Raw genomic sequence first — 25,964 nt, 5'->3', positions numbered from 1 at the left:
CATGTATGTCTTTGTTAAATTTATCACTGTTTATTTTATTTTTAATGCTGAAATATACTGTACTTTTAAAAGATATATTTTCTAGTTGCTACTACTATACAGAAAAAGATACTTTGAGTTTCACTGTATTTCTCTACTGTACTTTTCCTTTTTTTTTTTTTGGCTGTACCCTGTGGCATGCAGGATCCTAGTTCCCTGACCAGGGATCGAACCTAAACCCCCTGCAGTGGAAGCGCCGAGTCTTAACCACTGGAGGACCAGGGAAGTCCCTGCTGTACTCTTCTTATTTCATTAATTTTACCCTTGCTCCCATTATAAAATTGTTTTTTGTATACTGACCTTGTATTCTGTGATCCTGTATTCTGTGATCTAAACTTATTTATCAGTTCTACTAGAATGGGTTTTTTTGTTGTTATAAATTTATTTTTTAGGATTTTCAATGTAGTTGAGAATATAATTTACCAATCTAGACAGTTTCACTTTTTCCTTTGTAACCAATATACTTTTTATTATATTATTATTATTAATATTATTATGATTATTGATTTACTGTTCCGGCCAGAACATCCATAACATTGCATTGCTTTGGAAAATGGACATTCTCACTTTGTTCCTAATCTTAAGGAACAGTGTTTTGTCTTTCATTTTAAGTACAATTTTAAAGCTACTTTACTAGGTAAAAGTAGTAATTTAATGGTATGCTTTCATTTCCCTCCACAGCGAAGAAACTAATGATATCATGTAAAATAACAATGTAAGTGGTAATGTAAAACAGGGACTTCAACGCACGTCTTGATTTTACACAGTATTTTTTTCACTATTTCTTCATTTCCAAGTTGCATTACACAGAGTTCTAATTGTACAAGATAATATTCGACACTGGTTAGCTTCTAACTGACACCACCATAGCCGTTCTCTCTGGCAGTGTGAGTGAGACTTCAAAGAGAAAAACAGCAGCTCAGTCCAGAAGACATATAAAGAAAAAAAATTTTTGAGGTCACGAAGAAAAGACACTATGGTGGACAATGAAAGAAGTTCAAAGAAATCATGACAGTGCAAGTAATTTAAATTTCAAAAATTATATATTATTCCAGTAAAAGCTATAAATCTGCCCACTTCTATACACACAGTAGAACTGGACACAAAAGGTTTTTCTGGCTATATAAGCTGAAGTTGTATATTAAACTATGTTTCAATTCTAGAATCCATTTAAATGATTCAGGTAAAGATGGTCCACGTAAACTGGGACATGTAAATGTTTTTTTAATTTATTTTATTTTTCTTTGTTTTTTCAAAAATTAATTTCCATCAAGTGAGATATCCAAAATATGTTCCTCTTCCCTGAAACATAAAGTTAGAAAACTAACACAGAAAATCTAAATTTATGATGGTCCTGAAAATCTTCACATTCGTCTTTGGAAAGTTCTCTGTATTCTCAGAGAACTTTTGATAACTCACATGTGAAAATGCACAAAGAAAATATATGAAAGTCTACATTCTGAACACCTGTTACAGGATGAATTTTTGCTGAATCTTTTCCTCTCTTTGAGAGTATTTCACTTCTGGCCACCCATGCTAGTCTCTCACAATTCACTTATGCCATCCTTTTCAAATTTCCTCTATTTCTGGTTAAGCACCTTTTACCAAAAAGATGAGCCATTGAGCCTCCTTGTATGTTTCAAGAGGTTAAGAAAAACAATACGCAGAATTATAACGCGAGCTTAAAGTAATACGGGTTCAAAAGCAAAATTTGCATTAAATCAACTATAATTCAGACACCCAATGCTGATAAACATGGCTATCCTCTTATACAATGTAAACGGTACCGTGAGAAAAAAAATGCTTTGAACTTCACCCTTTCAAGTTACTTTTTGGGTTTCAGCTTCACGTTGCTCCATGAGCATATTTCTACAGCTTCTATAGCTAACATTCTTCAAGATATACAAAATCATAGGCAGCTTCAGTAGTACTGGTTCTATTCACAGTGGTAACAGCAATAGAAGCTATCTTCTTATTAGACTACTATTTACGAAGTACTTCATTTCTGTTAGCTCATTTTGTCAGCATAATAATCTTTTAAAGTAGGTATAATACCAAGTTCATTTTACAAAGGAGGAAACTGAAGCTTAGTGAGATTTGTTACTTGCTCTCGTTTTAACCATTATATTGTTAGGGTTCTTGCTGGGCTGAACCGCACAGGCCTACAAGCCCTATGCTTGCCCAGCTTCAAGACTGAAGAAAGAGCTGGGAGACAGCAACAGAGACATCAGTGGTTTAAGGGATGGGGGAGCTTACGCGTCTGAAGCAAGGTCCTGGAGAGACACCCCAGCGTGTGCTTCAGAAGACGGGCAGGACATGGCAGCCATCTTCACTCCCGGAGAAAGGGGAGTTTGCCAATTATAGGGGAATTGATTTCAGATGGGCTCATTAGTTACCAGGGAAACCAGCAGAGGGGAATGCTCTTCACAGCCCCCTTTAATAATAACAATCACTAGCTGGGGCCTGGGGCAAGTATGTAGGAAGGTCAGTCATATGCATAAGATACAGGTGAAGCAGGCACTGGCCGGGGAGGGGAGGTACAGAGAGCAAGAGAACAGCCATCTTAAGTGGCCTGACCATACAGCTCCTAATCACTGTAAAATTTACATATAGATATTAAACACCAAACAGATAAAAAATATTAATACTTCCTACTCTCCAAGGTTAAGAATGAGATTCTACAAACTCAATTGTCCGTACACTGAATCCAGTGGAGATAGTAAATGTCACAGTATTTGACTCAGAAATTTAAAAAATAATCTAAACAATGGCAAACACAGTTATTCATCAAAATAAATATTAAAGACCGGTATAATCATATTTTTTTGTAAAACTATAAAATATCAGGCTGCGATCTTAAGTTAGTATTTTATCATCTCAAGAGCACTGAAAAACACTCATGAAAATTCAGGTGCAAGACTGGATTCAGTAACACGCACACACATTCTCAAGAGCACAGCTTAGCCTTACCTGAACTTGAATAATTATACATGTATTGCCTTAATGTTGACACTCTTTAGATACTCTAAATAAAGTTTTGCAGTTCTAAGTTCAGGATACTGGTCAGCATTACATCTGACCTTTGAAAGAGAAGATTATACCAGATCAATTTTATTATCCTCTATGGTAAAGGGACAGTCCTCAAAGAAAAAAAAAAAAGATTTTCATTAATTACACCTGAGTTACCCTTCTATTTTTTTCATACTATAATCCAGTTAGCAGTTAAGTACAAAGGTTTCTGGGCCATCATCCAAGGAATCCCTGCAGAAGTGCTGTACAGGTGCCCCTAGCAGCTGTCTAGGAGACTGGGGGTGTAGGGACAGAGATAATGGGCCTCTAGACTATCCTTCATCATTTCAAGCACAGGATCTCTGCTTTTATCTGGGTTTTTTTGGCCATAAAATGTGTTTGAAGAAAGAGTATCTTTACCTCAACAATCAAAAAAAACATTCTTTCAAACTGAACACTTACCAGTATGTTCTCAGCTGGCTGGAACATCAGATTCTAAGGGATCTTAACACTAATGCCCTTAACTGGAGCTATCTAGCAGGGATTAAGGGCCAATATAATTTAATATTTTTATCTGTAATCTAGATGAAGGAACTAAGATTATAATCTCACATTTCTAATTAATACTAATTTAGGTATGGTCACCAACCAAAATTAAAAACAATCTGATAAATTACATGAAGAATCATTTAGAAATATAATGCAGGTTTAATAGCATTAGGATTTGGGGCCAAGAGCAAACACATCAAATCAAAATGGAGAAGGGATATACAGGCAACAACAGTATAATAAATAAAAACAAAAATGTTATTGTCTATCCAATAATCATGGTGTTTAAGAGGGGAAAAATTAGGCTAACAGTAGTTGGCTGTATTAATAGCCGTAATGTAAGAATACATCTTCCACTTTATTTGACAACGGACTGGCTCTAATTAGAGTATGCTTTTTGATAGTCTCATTTGAGAAGTCTGTTGAAAAGTTAAATAAGGACTAATAAAGAACACAAAATACTAAATTATTGGGCTTCCCCGGTGGCGCAGTGGTTGAGAGTCCACCTGCTGATGCAGGGGACACGGGTTCGTGCCCCGGTATGGGAAGATCCCACATGCCACGGAGCGGCTGGGCCCGTGAGCCATGGCCGCTGGGCCTGCGCGTCCGGAGCCTGTGCTCCGCAATGGGAGAGACCACAACAGTGAGAGGCCTGTGTACCGCAAAAAACAAAACAAAACAAAACAAAAAACACAATTATTTCTATGAGGAACAGTTAAAAGAAACTGAAGCATTTACCTTGAAAAAGACATGGCTATAGGGAAAAATTACTGCCCTCTAAGGCTGTTAAGAATTACAGTAAATTGTTCTCCTGCCCTAAACAGGACTACTGCAAATGAGGGATATATAGAAATAATGGCAAGACTATTTAATTTGCTATAAGTAAGCTATTTTGATAATAATAAAAATTTTAAATACTAGAATATTCAAGTGGGAGAGGTTATAAAACATTTGTCCCTAGATAGCTTTTGCAGAAAAAAACAAAACAAAAAACAAAACGCATTCCCTGCCCTGGTTCACCTATGCTATTTCACTGGTTTATCTTCTCAAATATCCACCAAGGGATACTGGAAATGTGGGGCTTTCACTCTTGTAAAGCTACCTCCTGAAGTTTATGTGCCTTCTTCATACTTTCAGTGTTTCCCTCCTGGTTCCACCTGTCCAGCTCTGAATTAATACTAGCCCACTAGTCACCTAGTCCACACAGGTAAGGAATAAAAACTTTTGTTAGAGAAGAAACTATTTGGCAAAGGTACTTTGCAGTTCAGACATAGTACTAGTACAGTACCACTGTTCCCAGTCACATATGAACAAATACTTCTAGACTGTTCATAAATACATGTTGAGGTTTCTCCCTGTATAACTGGCTTGCTGGCAGGTTTTCCCAAGCTCTGAAGTGCTAGATCCCGTGTCTTGACACCTCTAGACTTTCTCTTACTATTTCTTCCATAAGCGTCCATCTGCCCTGCGAGGCTCCTTGACTTCTGTTGGCCCTTTTCCCTACAAGGTCCTCAGTTGGCTCCATTTTTATGAACTGCTCCATGTAACCTATGACATTCAGACCTGTCAGATACTACTGAGGCTCCATCCTTATCTCCTCAGTACAGCCAATTCCATCTCACAGTCTTACTAACAGTTAATTCCAGAGGCCTTCAAATTGAACTCTACTCATACTTACAAACTGCACTCACCAGCCTTACTGATTCTTCTTTCCTTTACTCTGCCTCAGGGTGGATTTTGGCCACAAGAGCTTGATTGGCCCTGCAGGAGGCTCTGGTAACACCTCTGAAGAGAGGTGGCCTTTAACCAAGGGTGAATAGGTGGATAAGCTGGATTTTGTTTCCCTAAGGTAAAATAATTCTGAGGTGTGCTCTACAGTACCCTGCTAGAGTTGCCCAGGCTCAAACCCAAGTTGTCTGCAGTGACTCATAATCGCCACTTGTTGGTTCTCTGTCTCACTTTTTCCTAAACAGACTAATGTTAACACAAATATTTGACTCTGCCTCCAGGTGAACCAATCCTAAAATAATCTATCTCCATATATTTACATGTGCATTTTCCCAAGCACTTCTACTATTTTTTTGTTTTTGTTTTTTTGCGGTACGCGGGCCTCTCACTGTTGTGGCCTCTCCCGTTGCGGAGCACAGGCTCCGGACGCGCAGGCTCAGCGGCCATGGCTCACGGGCCCAGCCGCTCGCCGGCATGTGGAATCTTCCCGGACCGGGGCACGAACCTGCGTCCCCTGCATCGGCAGGCGGACTCTCAACCACTGCACCACCAGGGAAGCCCTTTTTTTTTATTTTTAATAGCATTAAAAAAATATCCCACATTAACATTTTGAGTAAAAACAAATAATCTTGGTCTGTGTATATGCGGTGTGCCCACAACAAACGACTCACTTTCACACTCAGGAAGATGGTATATATTCTCCCAAATAGACAACTCTCAACCATTTCTTGTTTCTAGCAGTTACAAGTGAGATTCCTTACAGAACACTCCAATTCTATGATCTAGTATGAGAGCGTTCAGCCATAGAAATACCTTGTTTTAAACATATTTTTCTATAAATTTCAGTAGTGATGAGTAAGATCCTCTCCTTTCTGCTCAAGAAAAGAAAGTAAATTACTTTATGTATTGTTCTTTGGCTTTTGATATGCTATGTGACACTTCAGCAAACCCTGCACACAATGATTTCTATCATTTCTGCACATGTGGCAGTTAAATGTGCTCGTTTGCATAAGTTACAACCATAAACATAAGTAAAAGTGTTGTTTTTGACAGTAGATCTGATTTTGGGGATACATATGAATTTCTAAAGTTCTAATGGATTTCAGCACTGATGTTACGGCATAGAAATAAAACATTTCTTGCAATCATTCCAGGCATACCAGATGGTGAAAAGTGTTACAATAATTCAACAGAAGGTAAAGCAAACTTACCCGAATCATCATGACTGAACATCTAATATCATGAATTGTATCATAGATCTTTTTTGAGATGTCCACAAACTGATCATCATCAAACACGTCCAAAGAGTTTTTACTTAAGGCTTCCAAGGCAACATTCACTTGTGTTACAAATTCCGGAATTACTGTTAAAATGAATAAGAAAGAGAAAATTGTCCTATTTGTATTTTCAGATTTCTGGAGTTTCCAGGAAATGGAGAATCATATTTTTAAACAAATACTTGGTTAATAAAATTTCAATTATTTTTTAAATGTAGGGAGACAAAACATTTTGGCAGGATAATCTTGAATCTCTGAAATACAAAGGTAACCAAAGACAAGAAAGGCATCGTTATGGAAATGTTTTAAAAGATTATCTTTCTCCTTTATAGCATTTTTGCTTTTACCAAGGCTGGAACCATATAATTATTTTTCATCCGATCCAGTGTAAGCTCAAAGAAATGACAAAAAAGAATTGGTGTGAATAATAGTTGAAATTGTAAACATAAAAATATTTAAAGAAAAAAACATTTGAGTTGCTAAATAGAAGAAAATTAACTAAAGACACTAATTCTATCTCATAGAAATAATAAAACTACTGTAAACTTTCTATTGATAAAATATTTCCTCATCATCAAAAACATTAATGCAAAGAAACTGGTGATCTTATATGCAAAACGTTTCTATGTAAAATAACACAACATTGAATGAGTTTAGGGATATATCAATCAGGAAGGCCGATCCATAGAATGCCCTTTTTTTATTAAGATTTCAAAATAGTCTCAATTAAAAACATTTTTCTGACTTTACTTTTAAGGTTAATGATAACAACATTCATTAACTCTTCAGTAGATTCAAGGCAGTTTTCTAAGTGTTTGCTGTGATTTAAATCTTAAAACAACCCCAGTATTAACCTGGGCTTCATACTTAGTTGAATGACAAAGACACAGAGAAATCAAGAATCTTTCACAGAGTCATTCTGCTAATATGTCTTTTAACTACTATACCATATCATATTGAATAAGTTTCTTCCCCATGTGAATATGCAGGATAAAAGCAATTGATTTTTAGAGCAATGATTCCAAACCTGGAAGATATAGTGCTTTATCTAACACAAAAATATTAATAAATATTATTTTTTCCTACATCCAAATCTCTATCTGCATGTATGGCACACCATGTCTTGCAATCCTACCTGCCATGTTCTTGATGTGGGGAAATGTTGGCAATATACATAGGTACCCATATTTTATCTAGTCTCATCTTTCCTCCACCTACTAAAATGTATCACCTATACCCTAATTCTTAGTTACTATACCCACCAGGATTATCCACTGTGCTTTTCTCCTCTGTCCATTCTCTAGGTGTACCATCCAATAAAAAGGGGCACCTGGCCACATAGGGCCACATATGACTATGACACATTAAATTCATTAAAATTTAACTTGAAATTGAGTTCCTCAATCACATTTACCACATTTCAAGTGCTCAGTATACACCTATGGCTATTGAATTCTGTTTTGAGAGTGGCAAGATGGAATGTTTCTGTCGTACCAAAACTTCTACTGGATAATATTATTCAGTAGTGAGATTTCATGAAATCATTGTCTCACTTTCAGTGAACAGAGTAACAAAGGCAAGGAGAAAGCTAACTCACACCACTTTGCATAGGAGAAACACTCCTGAACCACAATTCCCACTAATTTAGATGTGACTCCCAAAGTGTATCTCTAATCTAACCTTTTCCCTGAATTCCAGAGCTATAAATTCAAAATGGTCTACTGCGAAATTCTACCCAAATCTTTCATAACACCTCAAATCCATCCTATCTAAACCTAAACACGTTCTTTTCTACCTGGAAAGCCTAATTTTCTTGTAATATTTTCTATCTTGACGCCCAGTCATCAAGGAAAAAAACTCAGGTGTTTTCTTTTACCTCCTACTCTTTTTCAACCTCTATATCCAAATGTCCTCTAAGTGAAATCTCCTCTACCATATAAGTACATTTTGAATCCATTGCCAGTGCAGCCCCACTGCCTCTAGCCATCATTATCTCCTGCTTGAGCCCTCACCGTGTCCTCCTGCCTAAGATCTTCTCATCCTTCAGACTCATCGTAAGTATAATCTTATTGACAAAGCCAACTCTTAGCAGTGAGTACAACAGTGTCTGTCACAAAACAGATTCTCAGTAAGTTGTTTTATTAGTGAGTCACATCACTACACTGTTCAAAAATGTTCACTGGTTCCTTGAAACTTTTTCCTGTTGGTATCCCAAGTGTCTAGCCTGGCACATAGTAGATACGTAATTGAATTAAGTAATCGAATGAGTTAATGAATGAATAAATATAAAAACCCCACAAAAATGTAGGTACAAATTTAACATGTTAATCTTGCATTTCAATGTAATTTAGGTTTTGTTCATACTAGGGAATCTCCAAAAATATACTTATGTGGGCATATAAGAATATTCAACATATTTAATGAGTTAATCTTTACTTTTTATAGTGTTGAGAAAGGAGGAAACTCTTACGGAAATGTGTCCAGTTATTTCACATTTCCTTCAGTTTCTTGGGGTGAACAGAAAACCCCCCAACAAAACTTCTACTCCAAAGAACATGGCAGAAAGCCTCCTAATCACTTTGACATCCTCTATTAACCCTAAAGACATAGATAAATAAAAAGAGATGTGGTTTCAAAACTTCTGGTGGTGCTTCCCTGGTGGCTCAGTGGTTGAGAGTCCGCCTGCCGATGCAGGGGACGCGGGTTCATGCCCGGGTCTTGGAAGATCCCACATGCCGCGGAGCGGCTGGGCCCGTAAGCCATGGCCCCTGAGCCTGCGCTTCCGGAGCCTGTGCTCCGCAACGAGAGAGGCCACAGCAGTGAGAGGCCCGCGTACCGCAAAAAAAAACCCCAAAACAAAACAAAACAAAACAAACCTTCTGGTGGCCTACCACTGACAAAACTCTTTTCATAGTCTTCCCCACTATAAAAAGGTTTTTCTCATCCACCAAACAAGTGTTCCATACAATAATAATTTAACTCTTTCTATCTACATCTTCAGTTTGTTACTAACTGCCTCTACAATTTGAAACTGCTCCTATCATCTTCCTATGTAGATCTTGGCCAAAAAAAGAGAGACAAGCATCAAATCACGTAAAGGTCCAGTTTTCACTGCCATGTGAGATAATGTGAGAAAGATTTGGTGTATTTTAAGGAAAATACATCATAGCCTTTTCATTATTGCAACATGATTTCAATTTAACTCCTTTAGGGGCCTCTTACTAATAAACTAATATTAGTTCCAATTAAAATAAAATCTTTGAGAAGGCAATGTTTAATTTCTGAAGTACAGATGGAAACTACTACTTTTTTCACTCTAACAGTATAAATGAACTATTCAAAGCCGACATGTAATACATTTCTCATTTCATTAGCTTAAACATCAGCTGTGGGTGTGCTTTATTCATACTATGGACATATGGTTGCTTGGATCAGAGTGGGCGTGAAATTTTTTAATGCTTTCAAGAAAATACAAAGTGAGTATAATTAAGTAGCCAGTTAGTGGTAATTCAGAAGGAAAAACAAATTGACAAAGCTATCTCAAATCCATAATCTACCTACATTTCAAGAAAACAAGGTTTACACACAGTATACCATCCATCATGTTATACAATCATTGATCAGAGAGGGGGACACCTTAAACAAATTCACTCTAATCATTTGACATCCCAGGTAGAATCAACTGTTCTGAACTTTGGAGTGTAGATTTATTAAACACAAGTGGCCTTGGGGTCAATACCTTGTCAACTTCAAAGTATCTTGTCTATTTTATACTGCCAAATTCTAAGCCAGTCCTGGACTTTCTCTACCAACCTTATTCAGAATATGCAGAATAATAATATCCATTGAGTGCTTACTCATCTGGGCACTGTGCTAAGCATTTTGTATGCATCGTCTCATTTAATCCCCACAGCAGCCCTGTGAGGCAGGAACTATCATTATCCTGTCCTGATTTCACTGATGAGGAAACTGAGGTCAAACAGCTAATAAGTGGCAGGCTGGTAACTGAGACTCCAGAGCTTGCTCTCCGAGCCCCAAAGCTGCACTGCCTCCTTTTTTTTTTTTTTTTTGCGGTATGCGGGCCTCTCACCGCTGTGGCCTCTCCCATTGCGGGGACGCGCAGGCTCAGCGGCCATAGCTCACGGGCCCAGCCGCTCTGCAGCATGTGGGATCTTCCCGGACCGGGGCACGCACCCGTGTCCCCTGCATCAGCAGGCGGACTCCCAACCACCGAGCCACCAGGGAAGCCCCACTGCCTCCTTTTGATAAGTAAAATACTTTGGGCTTCTTAATTTCAGTGCTCCTGGGGCACTGAAATTAATGTTAATGAACATTAATGTTAATGTCAATTAATTTCTAAATTAATGTTAATTTTCTGGCAATAGAGCCAACTTCTCCCAGGCCTTGAGTCTCGCTCTGGTACTAACTCAGGAATATTTTATCCCTTCTCATTTCTTGCTAGGTTTATGAAGTGCTTTTGCGGTACGCGGGCCTCTCACTGTTGTGGCCTCTCCCGTTGCGGAGCACAGGCTCCGTCCGGACGCGCAGGCTCAGCGGCCATGGCTCACGGGCCCAGCCGCTCCGCGGCATGTGGGATCTTCCCGGACCGGGGCACGAACCTGCGTCCCCTGCGTCGGCAGGCGGACTCCCAACCACTGCGCCACCAGGGAAGCCCGCTTATGAAGTGCTTTTGAAAGTAGGTAAGGGTACATAATTATTGGATTAAGTAGGTCAGAAGAAAATCCAGACTCATTATAGGTACTCATCTCCAATGATGTCACTGAATTATGTTTCTATCATTAATAAAATGCAGATTAAAATATTTCTAATCATACTATTATCTTTGAAAATTACCAATGATAGAGGTATTTGGCTTTGAAAATTCACACAATGCTAAGTCACCATTTCTTTACATGATGCTAAGTAAGTGGGAAGAAATTACAGGAGAAGTGCAATTAAGCATATGCATGACTTCTATAAATGCCACCTACTCTTCAGTTTTTAGATTGATTGAACAAACATTGATTATCAAGATTCATACCTTTTTTATTTAAGGAAGCCAAGAGTATGTAACAGTACTGCGTTTGGTCCCTCACAGATTACGTAACATAAAAGTCAATAACTGGTGAGAATTTTTCCTTTTTTCAAATGAGAGAATGAAGGATCAGAGTGGGTGCTTTATGACACATCACACAGTTAACAAGAGCCATATTGGCCTCACTATTCTACTCTACCCCTACCTTTCAAACATCTGGAATAGCTCAAAAAAAAAAAAAACCTAAGAAATAAAATAACAGAGAGAAAAGACTTTGTTGTCATGGCTTCATGATACTATACTGATACTTTCTTCCCCCTTTGGCAGAGATCTTTTTTCTATATATGAAATTCTGGATCATTTAATTAGCCTGAGTGTCCAGCTTTGGGTATCTCCAGTGCCTTAGGGACTTAGCTGTTTTCCCTAAAGCTTAATCTTGATGTTTCTCAATAATACATTAATATTAAATAATATTCAGTTATTTAAATGTTTTAGAAATAGTCATGACTACTTAATATAAAATTTAGCTCTTTCACAATCTTCCTCATAACATTTTCAAATTTGTTAACACTACAATAATTGGTTAAATGAATGTAACTATTTAAGTATTTAAAGTTGGACCTGGACCAAGTGATGGTCTATGATGACCTCTGCTCATTATGTAACACACTATTTTAATGGAGTTAACAAGTTGCCTCTGAAAAAAAATTTTTTGTTAGTTGTTTTTGTATTTCTTAGTATGAATTCTCAAATATTTAAACTATCAATGCAATTTCCTATACTATCAAACCTCTCAAAATTCATCAATTTAAATTTTTACCAGGTGTAAGAGCCAGCACTCAACATGGCCTCTAATGATCCCAGCCTCCAGGTATTCACGTCTTAGTATACCCCTTCCCCACATTGTGCCAGATCTGTGTGCCAAATAGAATGTAGTATAAATGATGGGATGTTGCTTCTTAGGCTATTTAAAAAAGACTTCAAGAATTCCATCTTGGTCATTCTCTCTCATGTACTGCTTGCTCTGAAGAACTTTAGATGTTATGCTGTGAACAGCGTAATTGAGATGTCCACATGGCAAGGAACTGAGGCTGCTAGCTAACAGCCAGCAAGGATATGAGGCCTCAGACCAGCAGCCATGAGCTTAGAGGTGGATCCTCTAGTTTCACTCAAGCCTTCAAAATAACTGCAGCTTCAGATGACATCTTGACTGCAATGTCATGAGACTGAGGCAGAATCACACAGCTAAGCCGCTCCTGGATTCCTAACTCTCAGAAAATGTGAAAGATAATAAATGTTTGCTGTTTTAAGCTACTAACTTTTGAAGTAATTTGTTTTACAATGGATATATACCACACTAAGACTGGAAAGGTCTAAGAGAATACATCAGTTTTGCCTGTTTCAGTTCATTCAAATGGAATCATACTGTATATATATATTTTTTTGTTTTAAACATCTTTATTGGAGTATAATTGCTTTACAATGGTGTGTTAGTTTCTGCTGTATAACAAAGTGAATCAGTTATACATATACATATGTTCCCATATCTCTTCCCTCTTGTGTCTCCCTCCCTCCCACCCCTCTAGGTGGTCACAAAGCAACGAACTGATCTCCCTGTGCTATGCGGCTGCTTCCCACTAGCTATGTATTTTACGTTTGGTAGTGTATATATGTCCATGCCACTCTCTCACTTTCTCCCAGCTTACCCTTCCCCCTCCCCATATTCTCAAGGCCATTCTCTAGTAGGTCTGTGTCTTTACTCCCGTCTTGCCCCTAGGTTCTTCATTACCGTTTTTTCCCCTTAGATTCCATATATATGTGTTAGCATACGGTATTTGTTTTTCTGTTTCTGACTTACTTCACTCTGTATGACAGACTCTAGGTCCATCCACCTCACTACAAATAACTCAATTTCGTTTCTTTTTAAGGCTGAGTAATATTCCATTGTATATATGTGCCACATCTTCTTTATCCATTCATCTGTTGATGGACACTTAGGCTGCTTCCATGTCCTGGCTGTTGTAAATAGAGCTGCAATGAACATTGTGGTACATGACTCTTTTTGAATTATGGTTTTCTCAGGGTATATGCCCAGTAGTGGGATTGCTGGGTTGTATGGTAGTTCTATTTTTAGTATATATTCTTTTCTATCAAGTTTCACTCAACATTAAACTTACGTGATTTACTCACATTGCTGAATGTAGGTTTAGATTTCTCATTCTTATTACTGTATAGTACTCCAATGTACAATTATACCACAATTTATTTATCCATTCAATAGTTAATGGGCATTTGGATAATTTCCAGTTTGGGACTACTATACATAGTGATGCTATGAAATATTGTGCACTTTTTGGGGCTAGGAATATATGCAGATATTTTCAGGGAATTTACATTCATATTTTCAGGGACTATACCTATCAGTGGAATTTCTGAATCACAGAATATACTTTTGTACCATGTTAATAGACACTGACAGTTTCCAAAGTGGTTGGAACACATTTTACTCGTATCAACAGTGCCTGAGAGTTCCAGCTGGTTTACATCCTCACTAACACTTGGCATATTCCAGCTTTTAAATTATAGCCTTTCTGGGGGGTATATTTCCCTCTTCCTTTTTAATATATTGATCAGGTGTGTGTATGTGTGTGTGTGTTTGTGTTCTACTGGGTAAGCCTCCAGATTACTTTCATTGTTTATCTACTCTCTTGTTGTTCTTGAGTTTTAACAGTTTAAATTTTCCTCCTTTAGAATCACCTACCATCTTATCTATTGCTTAAGCTCATTCTTTAATCTCTTCAGTTTCTACTATCAAGAAAAGCACAGGACTTCCCTGGTGGCACAGCACTTAAGAATCCACCTGCCAGTGCAAGGGTCATGGGTTTGAGCCCTGGTCCAGGAAGATCTCACATGCCGCGGAGCAACTGGGCCCGGGCACCACAACTGCTGAGCCTGCGCTCTAGAGCCTGTGAGCCACGACTGCTGAAGCCCGCAAGCCTAGAGCCTGTGCTCCGCAATAAAGAGAGGACACCGCAATGAGAAGCCCGCCCACCACAACGAAGAGTAGCCCCAGCTCGTCGCAACTAGAGAAAGCCCATGCACAGCAATGAAGACCCAACACAACAAAAACAAATAAATAAATTAATTAAAAAAAAGAAAAGAAAAGAAAAGCACACACAGGAAAAAAGTGAAAGAAAAATAGAGAAGTAAAGGAGCTCCATGATCTGTATCTCTAGCTAAATACAGATCAATGTGCAGGGGATCACACACTGATGACCATAGGAACATGGGCCATAGGAAGAGGTAAATGTAAACATTAATAAACAGAAACCTCATTTTAAATGGATTTGGGAAGACAGAAGGGGCAGCTCTCACACCCTACCTCTTGTTATCAATTGCAGACCCAACAGGAAGAGACATGCCTTTGCATCTCTGAAAGGAAGCAAGTTCCTATTTTACTACCCAGCAGGATGAAGGAAGAACTTCTCCTTGCCTGGCAATAGCTCAATCAATGAGAGACTGTCTCAACTCTGCCAGTGAAAAGCCCTACACTTCAAACTCCCAGTTTCTTCCAATGGACATTTTGTTTGTAACAGCCCCGCCCGCTCTTCCTTCTCCATAAAAGAATGTTCCTCTCCTTTGTTTTCCAGACCTGCCTATAGTTTGCCACAGATTCCATGTCCTGAGTTGCAGTTCTTTGCTGTTCCTGAATAAACCCATTTTGCTGGTAAATTAACTGACGGTTTTATTTTTTTAGGTCAATGGAAATGTCTAGGGGGGAAATATCTTTAAAGATGCTGAGGTGTACAAACAGATTGGGAAGGCTTCCAGTAGGAGAAACATATCTTTATTTGACATATCTTTGTGGTGTTGAGGTTGTCCTTCACATGTTGCTGGGGATTTCTTGGGTGAGAAGAAAAAGAGTTAATCTCAGCTCCCCAGACTCCAACTCTCTCTGTCCAGCTGTCTATGATTATATGCCTGAGAACAGCCCTTTTCCTAACCCTGTCTACCTGGTAACTTTCTACCCACAATTCATATTTATCTTCACAGGTATCAGTTCTTTGTGAAACTTTCCCTGATCACCAGCCCACCCATGCTTCTAACCGTGTTAGGCAATCTTGTCTCTTGGACTTGCTGACACTAAAGACATACATTTGCTAAAGACCCTATGTCTCTAACTGCATGTGTTTTCCTGTACTCAACCACTTCCAAAATCCTGACAGAGAGCTCAGAAACTCTGTCAAGCCACCTTAGTTTCCTCAGGAAAGGGGTAGGTATCAGAGTCAGAATTCAGCACCAGGTATTCAGACTCACAGCCTGTACCCATTACCACTACATTCTACTGCTGGATGCAAGGATAACCACGCTGAGACATATCCTCAAACATTAAAGAACACTGAGGGTAAAGAGAAGAACTAAATCTTCAAGAGAGAAAGGGTCATCTATAAAGTATTTAAATAAGATTGGTGTTAGGCTTTTCATGAGCAACACCGGATACAAAAAGGAAAAATATGAAGCAACGCATTCAAGTATTAAGTAGAAATTATTTCAGAAATGAGATTCAATACTCAGCCGGTTAATTAAGTGAACAGTGGGATAAAGATTTTTTCAGGCATGCACGTACACAGAATATTTAATCTCCATGAACTCTTCATTAGGGAGATACTTGCAATAGATTCTCAAAACAAAAAGTGAGTCAGAGGAGCAAGACACGGGGCTGAGGAAATAGTGGAGTCGGAAAAGCAGTCAGAAATACCTGCGGGTATTTCTGTGTGTTATACGTGGAAACAAGGGGTAAACGTGTAGATATTTTTGAGAGCCAGGGTTCTCACTATGGAATAAGAGAGGTACTACAATGGAATGTGATAAGACAAAGAACTCTATGGGATGGGATTGGATTGGAGGTGTCAGCATGAACTTATGTTTTCATATGTAGCAATATATTACCTTTCGTGTAAGAGTGAAGAGGAAATAAAAAAGCACATCCTTAACCTGCTTATTTTCACAAATATTAAAAAAAGACTCACATGAAAGATAAAGGAATAAGGAAACTTGTTATTTACAAGGGATGCTAAGAATTGGGTAGAAGAAATATGAGAAGATAGATCAGTAGCTGAGTATATTTTCTGTATTTTTAACTCTTGTAAGCGTGTTAACATTATACAACTTTAAAAATATAAAATGACAACAAGCGTATGGGCAGGGGAAGGAAACCTAAAACCAAATGTAAGTAGCAACAAATGAACAAATGAATTTGTTTTGAGGTGTGTATCATCGAGGTATGTATCATCGGGTTGCTTACACTTTACTTTCTAAAGTCGTGCTGCCCAATCCGCTAGCTGCTAGAAATATCCTGCTATTTGACTAAATTTACATTAAATTGATACAAATTAAATACAATTAAAAATTCACTTCCTCAGTCACTTTAGCTCACCACATATGGCTATCATTTTAGACAGTATAGCTATAACTCAGTTCTATCCTTGGAAAATATTCTGTTAGCACCGTTCCAAATACTTGCAATCAAGTATTTGTTGAGCACCTGTCCTCTGTAGGACACTGGTTTAGATTCTGGAAGAGTGAGTATCATCTGTGTAGTTTTTCTATGTATACTTCACAAATACAAGTTATAAACCTTTGGAAAAAACCCTCTTTGGCACCTAGAAATGTCCTGGGCCATTGCAAAATTGTGTCAGGTTCTATTTACTGATACCATTCTTAGCTTTTTTGGTCAATATGTATTCACCTTTGTATAAATATAGATGACTACCTAAACAAGAAAATGTACGTTTTGTTTGTGCTTTGAGAAACCACAGATATCTTTGCTTACTGTGTTAATCCCATGAGAGCTATGGAATTTCACATCTGCTGAAATTATACTAGTTGAAATATATGTTAAAAATGTTCTGAAATTTCAGTGCCAACTTGTTATTTTTGCTTTGACAGAATTGTCATTATTTTTAGTGAGTTATAATATTACAGTGAAAGGGTAGAGACTCAATCTCATTGACAGTAGTGATTTTACTTTCCCTTTAGTCATTCAATATCACAAGGTTTGTAAGGGCTTCCTATGTACAAGTGTACAATATTAAGATTTTTAAAGAACAAATTCATTTTTCTTGTATCTGATATCCATTTATCTTGAACCTTCTTGCTATTATAATCAATATATAAAAAATTTCAGGGAGCCCAGATTAATATGATTTAAATATATATGCACGTATGATTCATTCAATAGATGTTTTTCTAGAAAGTCGAATAAAAATTGATTGTGAACTTCTTGAGTGAGAGAGCCTGTTGTATTGAATTACTCCTTTTACTAATATTTCTTGATCAAATGAAGAAAAGTCATATTTTAAATGCAGCAGGGAAGCTTCTATTTAAGGCAACTGAAATTACTTATTTTATAAATATTTATCCCTTAAGCTCTTTTTTTGTAATGCTGGATTTATGTACATTGGTTACAAACATTATTATAAACAAGTTTACTGAAGTAAATCAAGATTTATAACTCTGCTAAAATTTTTTTAAATAGTTACAGAAATCCAGAAACCTCTGCATCAATGTAAGCTAGGAATATGGAAGGTTAGTCAATTTTTTTTTAAGGGAGCTAAAATTCTGTAAAATGAAGAAACTGGTCTATTTCTAGCATAGACTCTCTGGATCCGTAGGTCTATTCATAATCACACATGCACTGTGCTCACTTTTTCTAGCTACATTTGGTTACAAGCAGAAAGACATTAGAAAAAGATAAATGAATGGACAGGAGGATAGCAGCTGTATGGACAGATGAATGGGTAGTAAAGTAAAGCATGGGTTGTTGGAAGAAAAGATAGGTGTATAGAATCATGGGGGTAAGAATTTGTGAGTGGATGGAAGGAGAGATTAATCTTTATAACTTTCCTATTTCCAAAAGAGGAAAAAATTCAAAGAAGCTCAAAAAAGAGGCAAGGGTACAGTAAGCTTTCAAAACTTAAAACAAGGCCAAAATAACCAACAGCCACATAATGAAAGTTAGGGAAGACAAGTGTAATTACATAAAAACTTCTAGAGTTAAGGTACAGCAATTAATCATAAAACTGATCTGTTGCATTCCAGGCAAAAGTGAAGCAATGTACTACATGGTTCATATTATTACTACAATGGGGCTCCGCACTTGAAAGTTTTCACTGGGAATGACTTAAAAAGATTTTCCTCTTCAACACTATATGCTAAGGGGAGTGAATGTACCACTTATGTATTTATATTTCTCGTTATTAAAAAACATAACAGAAACAGTCTTCACAAATAGTGTTATAAAAGATGTAAAGGCATTCTTCAAAAGAATATTTATTTTATACAACATTATCATCTGCTTCTTCAAAAAGTTAAAGTCCTAGAATTTTTGGTTTGCACCTTTTTGGATTTCTGATATGATATGACACAAAAGTAGGACTTTGAAAATTTTGATTCTAGGCAGAAATTTAATGGATAAATGAATGAATAATCTCAGCATGGCTTCTGACAGGAGTGAATCATACATTATTTGAAATTTATGTCAATAGTGAATTAATTCTTGAAGGATGGGCATTCAGGGTTATCAGAAAAAAGAACTTCCATTTGTTTTAGATACTAAGTGCTGACAGGGTAAATTGATATTTTCCTGTGAAAATGTAAGTAACTTGTATTCTTGGTGCAGAAAGTCTCAGATCTGGATTCCAAACATGATAAGCTATCTGAAAGTGACCACCACAATACCTCATGCATAATATGGTTCCAGAATAATAGCAGACCAACATTTATTGATTACTTACTAAGTACCAATAATCTTGCTCGTGTTTTACCTATGTTGAAATCAGTAAAGCGTGATGGTGACATGTCTAGACTTGCAGTCAAACTTCCTAGTAGGGGGCACTTTCTTCTTTGCACTTTATTCACATTGTACTCTCTGGAGCTGTGCAAAGCTGTAGCTCTGAGCAAATAGTATTAATATATTCTTTCCTCAGTAAACTTTATCGTGACACAGTGGTTTTTGAACTTGGCCCTGAATCAGAATCACCTGGAGAGCCCATTAAAACACAGAGGGCTGAGGCCTACCCACAGAGCTCCTGATAAAAAAGTCTGATATGGAGCAGAAGAATTTGAATTCTAACAAGTTCCCAAGTGATATAATGCTACTGGTCCAAGGGATCAAACTTTGAGAATCACATGTAGCAGATACAATTGGTTGGCTCCCCAATACTCATTATTAACATCCTTGTTAAAAGAAACATGAATTTGTTCAGCATCCAAACAGCAGACAGGGGATGTAGCTCTCAGTTTAGAGGTAAATTCTGATTATTACCCAATCATTTCCTTTGGCAGTGATTGGTTTAAAGAGAACCTGACACCCTGTTCTAGCCAATGAGATTTAGGAAGTGCATTGGGGGAAGATTTCTGGGCAAGTTATTCATGCTCAAAGAGAAATACTGGAGAGATGGTCCCTCTTCTTTCTCTGGACATTCTCCTATCTGGATGTGACTTCTAAGAACTGCTGTGGTCATCTTACAACAAAGAGAAAGCTGTCATATCGAAATAGCAAAGAAAAAAAATATGTATCTCTATTAGTGTTAATGAACTGGTGAATTAAACAACACTGGACTTCGTGATATATAGCCTGTAAAAATTTCTGTTACTCATGGTTTGAAGAGATACAACTGATTAAATGTAATATAATTTAATCCTAAAAATAATCCCACTTTAAAGATGAGAAAAGTGAAACTTTGATAGCTGCTCACATTTATAGTTAATAATTAACAGAGCCAACTTTTATACATAGTTCTGCTGACTCCAAAGCCACTACTCTTTATACTGATGGACATGTTTTGAGGGGTTTTTTTTTGTCTGTTTATTTTAATTGTTCTGCCTATCTCAGTGATTTTTTTTTCTCTAAGCTAAACAGGAATAAAAGATATAATTCAACACAGATGTTTGAGATCACTCTATTCCATATATTTTTAAATTCAAATGTTAGGAGGGAAAAAGAGAAGAAGTTTTAGTATTATATTTAGCAATAAATAGGCAACACAAAATATGCCCCCATTAACACTAAAGGGTTCTCTTTTATACTTGTGTCTTAAATTTAAAAGATGTTTTTAGGGTTTGTGATATTAACTCAATAACAAGGACATGTGGTAGGATGACTACCTATAAAATACTAAGAGAATCTTCAGAAAATAAACATACAAATGAAACTGAAGACATAAAATATCAGGGATTTTGGAACCAAGATCAAATACCAAATCCTAAATGGTCTTTTCTCTTTTTACAATAGAAAATATGTACAGTACATGCTTTCTTTAAAAAGTCTTGAGTTCTCCAAACATACCTAATTGACTCCATTGTATGATTTTATAAAATCTTTATCCTGTGTTGCTTAAGAGCAAAACTATGTATTTCCTACACTTTAACCCAAATTACATTGTTCTTTGTGATAACTGAAATGCTGATTGCTAACTATGCTATTGATAAAGTATTTGAATTAGATGAGATAAGTCTGTTCTTTCTTGTACATTCCATTTACTATCTATACAAACAGAACTTCCAAACTACTACACTTGGCTCTCATTTCTCTCCCTAGCCTCACGTGTGGCCTTCAATGTATCTCAAACTACGTAAACTGTAAGTTACCTTTCAATTCAACATGTACAAAAATGAAGTCATCACCTTCTTCTCCCAAATTTGCCATCTTCCTTGTATCTCCCATCTCAGCAAATGTGATTACCAATCTACCCAAGGCCCTAAACAAGATGACTGAGAGTCATTCTTGTCTCCCCGCCGTCTACCTCTATCTCCCCTCGATCATCAAATATGGTTACTTTTTGCATCCTGTATAATTCTTGAATTGGAATTCTTTTGGCAACCCCAGGTCTTCCTTACCAGATCTCATGCAGACTGAGCTGATACCTTCCCTAACTCTTCTGCCATATCTAGTTCTCAGATCTATCCATCCCACTACTATCACAGCAATCATTCTAACCATCAATGCTCACCATTTCTCTGACCTGGTAAGACCCCTTGGTGGACCCTTAATTGTCGAAAGGATGATATTCAAAATTTTAGTCACAGAATTCATTGCCTCTATTTAACTCATTCCTCCTCCTTTAGCTCCATCTCCAATAATTTCATATCTGTCATTGTACGCCTCGAACACTCAAAACACTTATAGCCTTCCCAAAAAGCTAGCTTATTTACACCTCTCTATATTCGTTCATTATTTCCTTTCTAAGGCATGCCCTTCTTCATGTTCCTCATTACAGTAATTTTCCTCTCTTTTTAAAGAGTCGATACAGAGAGTACTTGTTCAGGGAGCCTTTTGTGGCTTTCTCTTTTCTCTACCCACATCTCAGATTGGATTAGTATTCTGCTTCTGTGCCTGATACACTATCATTTGTCACTCTACTTTACGTTCCACAAAGATAAGGTACTTAGAAGATGTGTGTGTGTCCTAACCTTCTGTGTCATCAGCTTCTCTCACCAAATTTACTCCTGCCTCTCCCTATGCAGCCTCCACCCTCCATATTCAGTCATTCACTAAGCCTGTAGATTTTAGCTTCCCAAATACGTTTCTAGCACATAGCAGTTGCTCAGTAATTGTGCATTGAGTGAATATGCTTTTCTAGCTCAAGTTCTTATAATTCAATAATCCTACTTCTATGTATTCTTGGACTGGGAGAGTACCTCATAAGCTGCCTAATTTTACAACTAGAACTCGTAGTGAATTTATTTTGAAATAATGCACTTAGCAACTTTACCATTAGTTAAAAGAATTATTGAATTAGTTGCAGAGCATTTAAGTTGGGTCTCTCCCTATGGAAAAGTTCACTCTTCAAATCTGTCCTGTTCTTGTTCACTAAGGCTCTGCCCCTGAAATGAGTAGCTTTGCCTCTATACTGCCCACGCAGTACATTTAGTATACTACTGAATGACAAAGGTCTGAAGTTAAGAGGATTAATTAGGATAAAACCCGAAATACCCAAAGCTAACACCAATTCCATGGGTCAGCAGAAATGTTCTGAAAACCTTTCCTTTGAGGTGAGAAAAGCCTCTCACTCTGGAGTTCTCAAAAAGTTATCAGGAATCTGCGGGAGAAGTAGAGAGAGAAAGTATATATAAGCATTTTTGTTCTTTTTATTCTTAATAGTCTTAGATTTATCTGCTTCTTTCTCCTCAGAGGACCTCATCACTGTGCTTAGGTGCCAACTGTCCTCAAGATTCCCACAGATGTCCAGTAAACTCTCATATCTCAGGCTATTTTTGTGCATTGCTTTTTTCTCTACTATGGGGAAAAAAAATCATTTCAATAGATATCTATTTACCTATATGTATAATTAGCTCTATTTGAAGAAGAAGAAATCAAGGTTCAGTGAGACTAAATACATATGCCTAGAATTGCATAACTAGTAAAAGATGGTCCACAAAATCATCCTAAAAACCAACCTTTATCCCTTATACTTTGAAAGCCTACCTTTAAAAGGTTAACAGTCTGTTTGGTGATGCAACAAGTACATAGCAAACTACATGGGGCCACAAAGGCAGGTTTTGAACATGTATTATAAAGTGGTCTCAATAAGTCATCTGTTATATATTTACTCGTGTTTCCTATCACCTGTAGAAAACAAGACAGAAAAAGGCAACTACAATAAGAGAAGCACATTAAAAGAATGGTGAGATTATATCCAATTAGAGATATTTTGGAAAATTCTCATTGAAGAGGTGACATGGAAAACCTTAGGCCTTGTAGAATGACTAAGATATAAAGAGAGAAACATAGGAAGGCAAGTTGGGGGAGAAGTATATTACACAAAGAATAGAACATGAGAAACTACAGAGAATGGTTGTGATTAAGAAATAAGCAAAAGTAGGGTTTACACGGTCATAACTGTACAAGTAGTAAAATAGCAAAAATGCTAACAGTTAATTTGAGTTCATACCAGGTTTTTATTAAATTCCAAGCCAAAGACTATGTTCTTCATTTGGTAGATAATTAATGGTCTTTGGAAATTTTGAGTAAGAGTCTAACATGACTAGTGGTGAGAAAGAAAATCATTTCCTACCAGAGCTGGGCCAAATTTCTTATATATAATTCATCACTTTTTCTGGGAATTAACACTCCTGATAAAATAACCAGTGTAAGGTTTTTGATACTCATAAGGTTATGACTTCTTCCAGGGATTTCAACCTACCTCAACTAACCATCATGCTTAGAGCCTGCTGAATTTTTGGTATAGTTGTATACAATCTAATAATGTTTATCTAATTATCTTTTTTCCCCCGTAAACCATCTTTATTAAGATGATCCATTTGAATCTACTTTTTCTAAAGCTTCTACCATTGTAGCGTATTTGAAATACAGTTTTATCATCTGGTCATGATTAATTTGTTTAAGAATATGTTTTAACAGTGGTTCTCAACTACATTCCGATGAGAGTGTCTCAGGAAGTATACCATGGGTGGCAGAGGAGCAGTAGGTAAAGAGAAGCGTGAATGGGACTAGCTGTGAGCTCCCATACTCAATCCCTGCTTCAAAGAAAGCAGCTCTGATTTATATATTTGGGTTCCATTTCATTTGAATAAAAGGTTGCAATACTAAAAAGATTGTTTGGAAAGCACTGCTTTACATAATTGATTTAGAAGTGGTGTATAATTGTCTTGTATAACTGAAGCAGGAAGACAAGTTCGGAGACTTAGAGCAAAGCTAAACAAAAAGCTTATAAAGATTTGAATGAGGATGTTTGCAATGGAAAGGCTGAGCCATTTGGTACTGAGACAGAAATGTCAAGATTTTATTACTGACTACATGCAAGAGGTAAAAGAAAGGAAGGAATCCAAGACAACTAGGTATTGATACTGGGTATCTAGAAGAAGTGGGGGAAACTATTATCATCATAAAGAAGCCAGGAGGAAAAGAGGTCTCAGAAAGAGGATAGTCTACTCATGTTGACTTAGGGGTTACCTTCAAGTCCAGATATCTATCAGACAGTCAAGAAGGAGACTGAGATAATGGGGAGGGGTAGGGAGGGAGGGAGGGAGAAGAGGAGAATGAGAGAAAGAAAGAGTTTTGACAAGCATTTGCATAGAGATGACATTTGGTGCTGTGACAGTAGGCCAAATCATGGAACTGTGAAGAAGATATTCATCTGGGGGAAATATGTGGAAGTGGAGTTAGCCAATGTGACAGAGATTGAGCTGAGAGATAGTTAGAAGGAGAATCAGGGAAACATGTGCATTAAGATACATATGCTTGGTGTCATACTAATTTTCCTATAGTTTCAAAGAGGAACGTGGTCGTCAGAATTAAATGTATTTTTACTGATAGCATTTCACAGACTTGAGACAGAAGGAGCTTTGTCCTTCAGGTGATTAGCTATATATACTGCAGGAATACCTGTACTGTATCCTAAAAAGCTACAGAAATCAAAATGAGTTTTCAAATGTAAGATGGAAGTATTTTTGACACTGTTGTTACTCTTAAATTATGACAGAGGCTTATCAATGTAAGACTTTTCTCTTTTTTCAGCATTCATTAATGAAACTGCATTTATCTAATGCATTGTAGGAGCAATGTCCTACTCAAGCAGTCTAAAAATAGGTTAAAAAATGCATAATCATTGACTTAGTAGTCTCTTTATAGGCAATGGTAGCAGAACCAATTTTCCAGCAGGGAGCGCTGAGTAACTCAGATTCTATCTGCATGTGACTCTATCTGCATTGGAATGGGGCTTAACTTATTTCGCTGTTAAGCTAGTAGGGAAAATGGCACCTGAACTGAAAGGTTGTGATTGCACAACATGGGAGGTGATTGTGTATATAGGGGGCTAGGACAGAGAGGATGCATGCAGAGACCATTTGCAACAAGGCAGCTTCAGTAACAGTCACCAAGACAAGACAGAAGTCAGGATACCATAGCAGCCAGAAGGAATCAAAAACAGACTCTGCTGACCCAAAGGCTACAAGGCCACAAATGTCAAGCTCTCCCCTCAGTGACTGCTGCTGTCAACTACAAAATAGTCTCTCTCCTGGCAAGGACAGCAGGTCACACATTTCAGTTATTGTTCAGGAAATAACCTGTCAGCACATCATCTCTGAACACGAAGGACAAGATAATTGTCCCAAGTTCTGTCAGCCAAAAGTCCCAGTCATCTGAGGAAGTAGTAATATGGAACATGGGGCACTCTTATTAATATTATCTCTCACTGTCCCTTGCTTTAGTAGGAAACAGTTTGGAGGTGGCAGTAACATTTTGTAGTATTGGGTTGTTTTTTTCAATATCTTTCTAATGCAGGGGATTTATTTCTAAAATTGTA

At 37.3% G+C, this 25,964-nt stretch overlaps 1 protein-coding gene across 1 annotated transcript in view; it reads right to left on the bottom strand.

Annotated features, from left to right (window-relative positions):
- Positions 1 to 25,964, bottom strand: part of CTNNA3 (catenin alpha 3) — a 1,581,444-nt gene that overhangs the window by 307,225 nt on the left and 1,248,255 nt on the right. The window contains exon 13 of the mRNA XM_065894569.1: positions 6,537 to 6,688. Within this exon, the coding sequence (XP_065750641.1) occupies positions 6,537 to 6,688 (152 nt within the window). The remainder of the gene's footprint in view (positions 1 to 6,536; positions 6,689 to 25,964) is intronic.

Source organism: Phocoena phocoena, chromosome 16 (assembly GCF_963924675.1).
Source record: "Phocoena phocoena chromosome 16, mPhoPho1.1, whole genome shotgun sequence".
NCBI lineage: Eukaryota > Metazoa > Chordata > Mammalia > Artiodactyla > Phocoenidae > Phocoena > Phocoena phocoena.
Note: the sequence above shows the minus strand (reverse complement) of the source record. Positions and strands in the feature narration are given on the sequence as shown.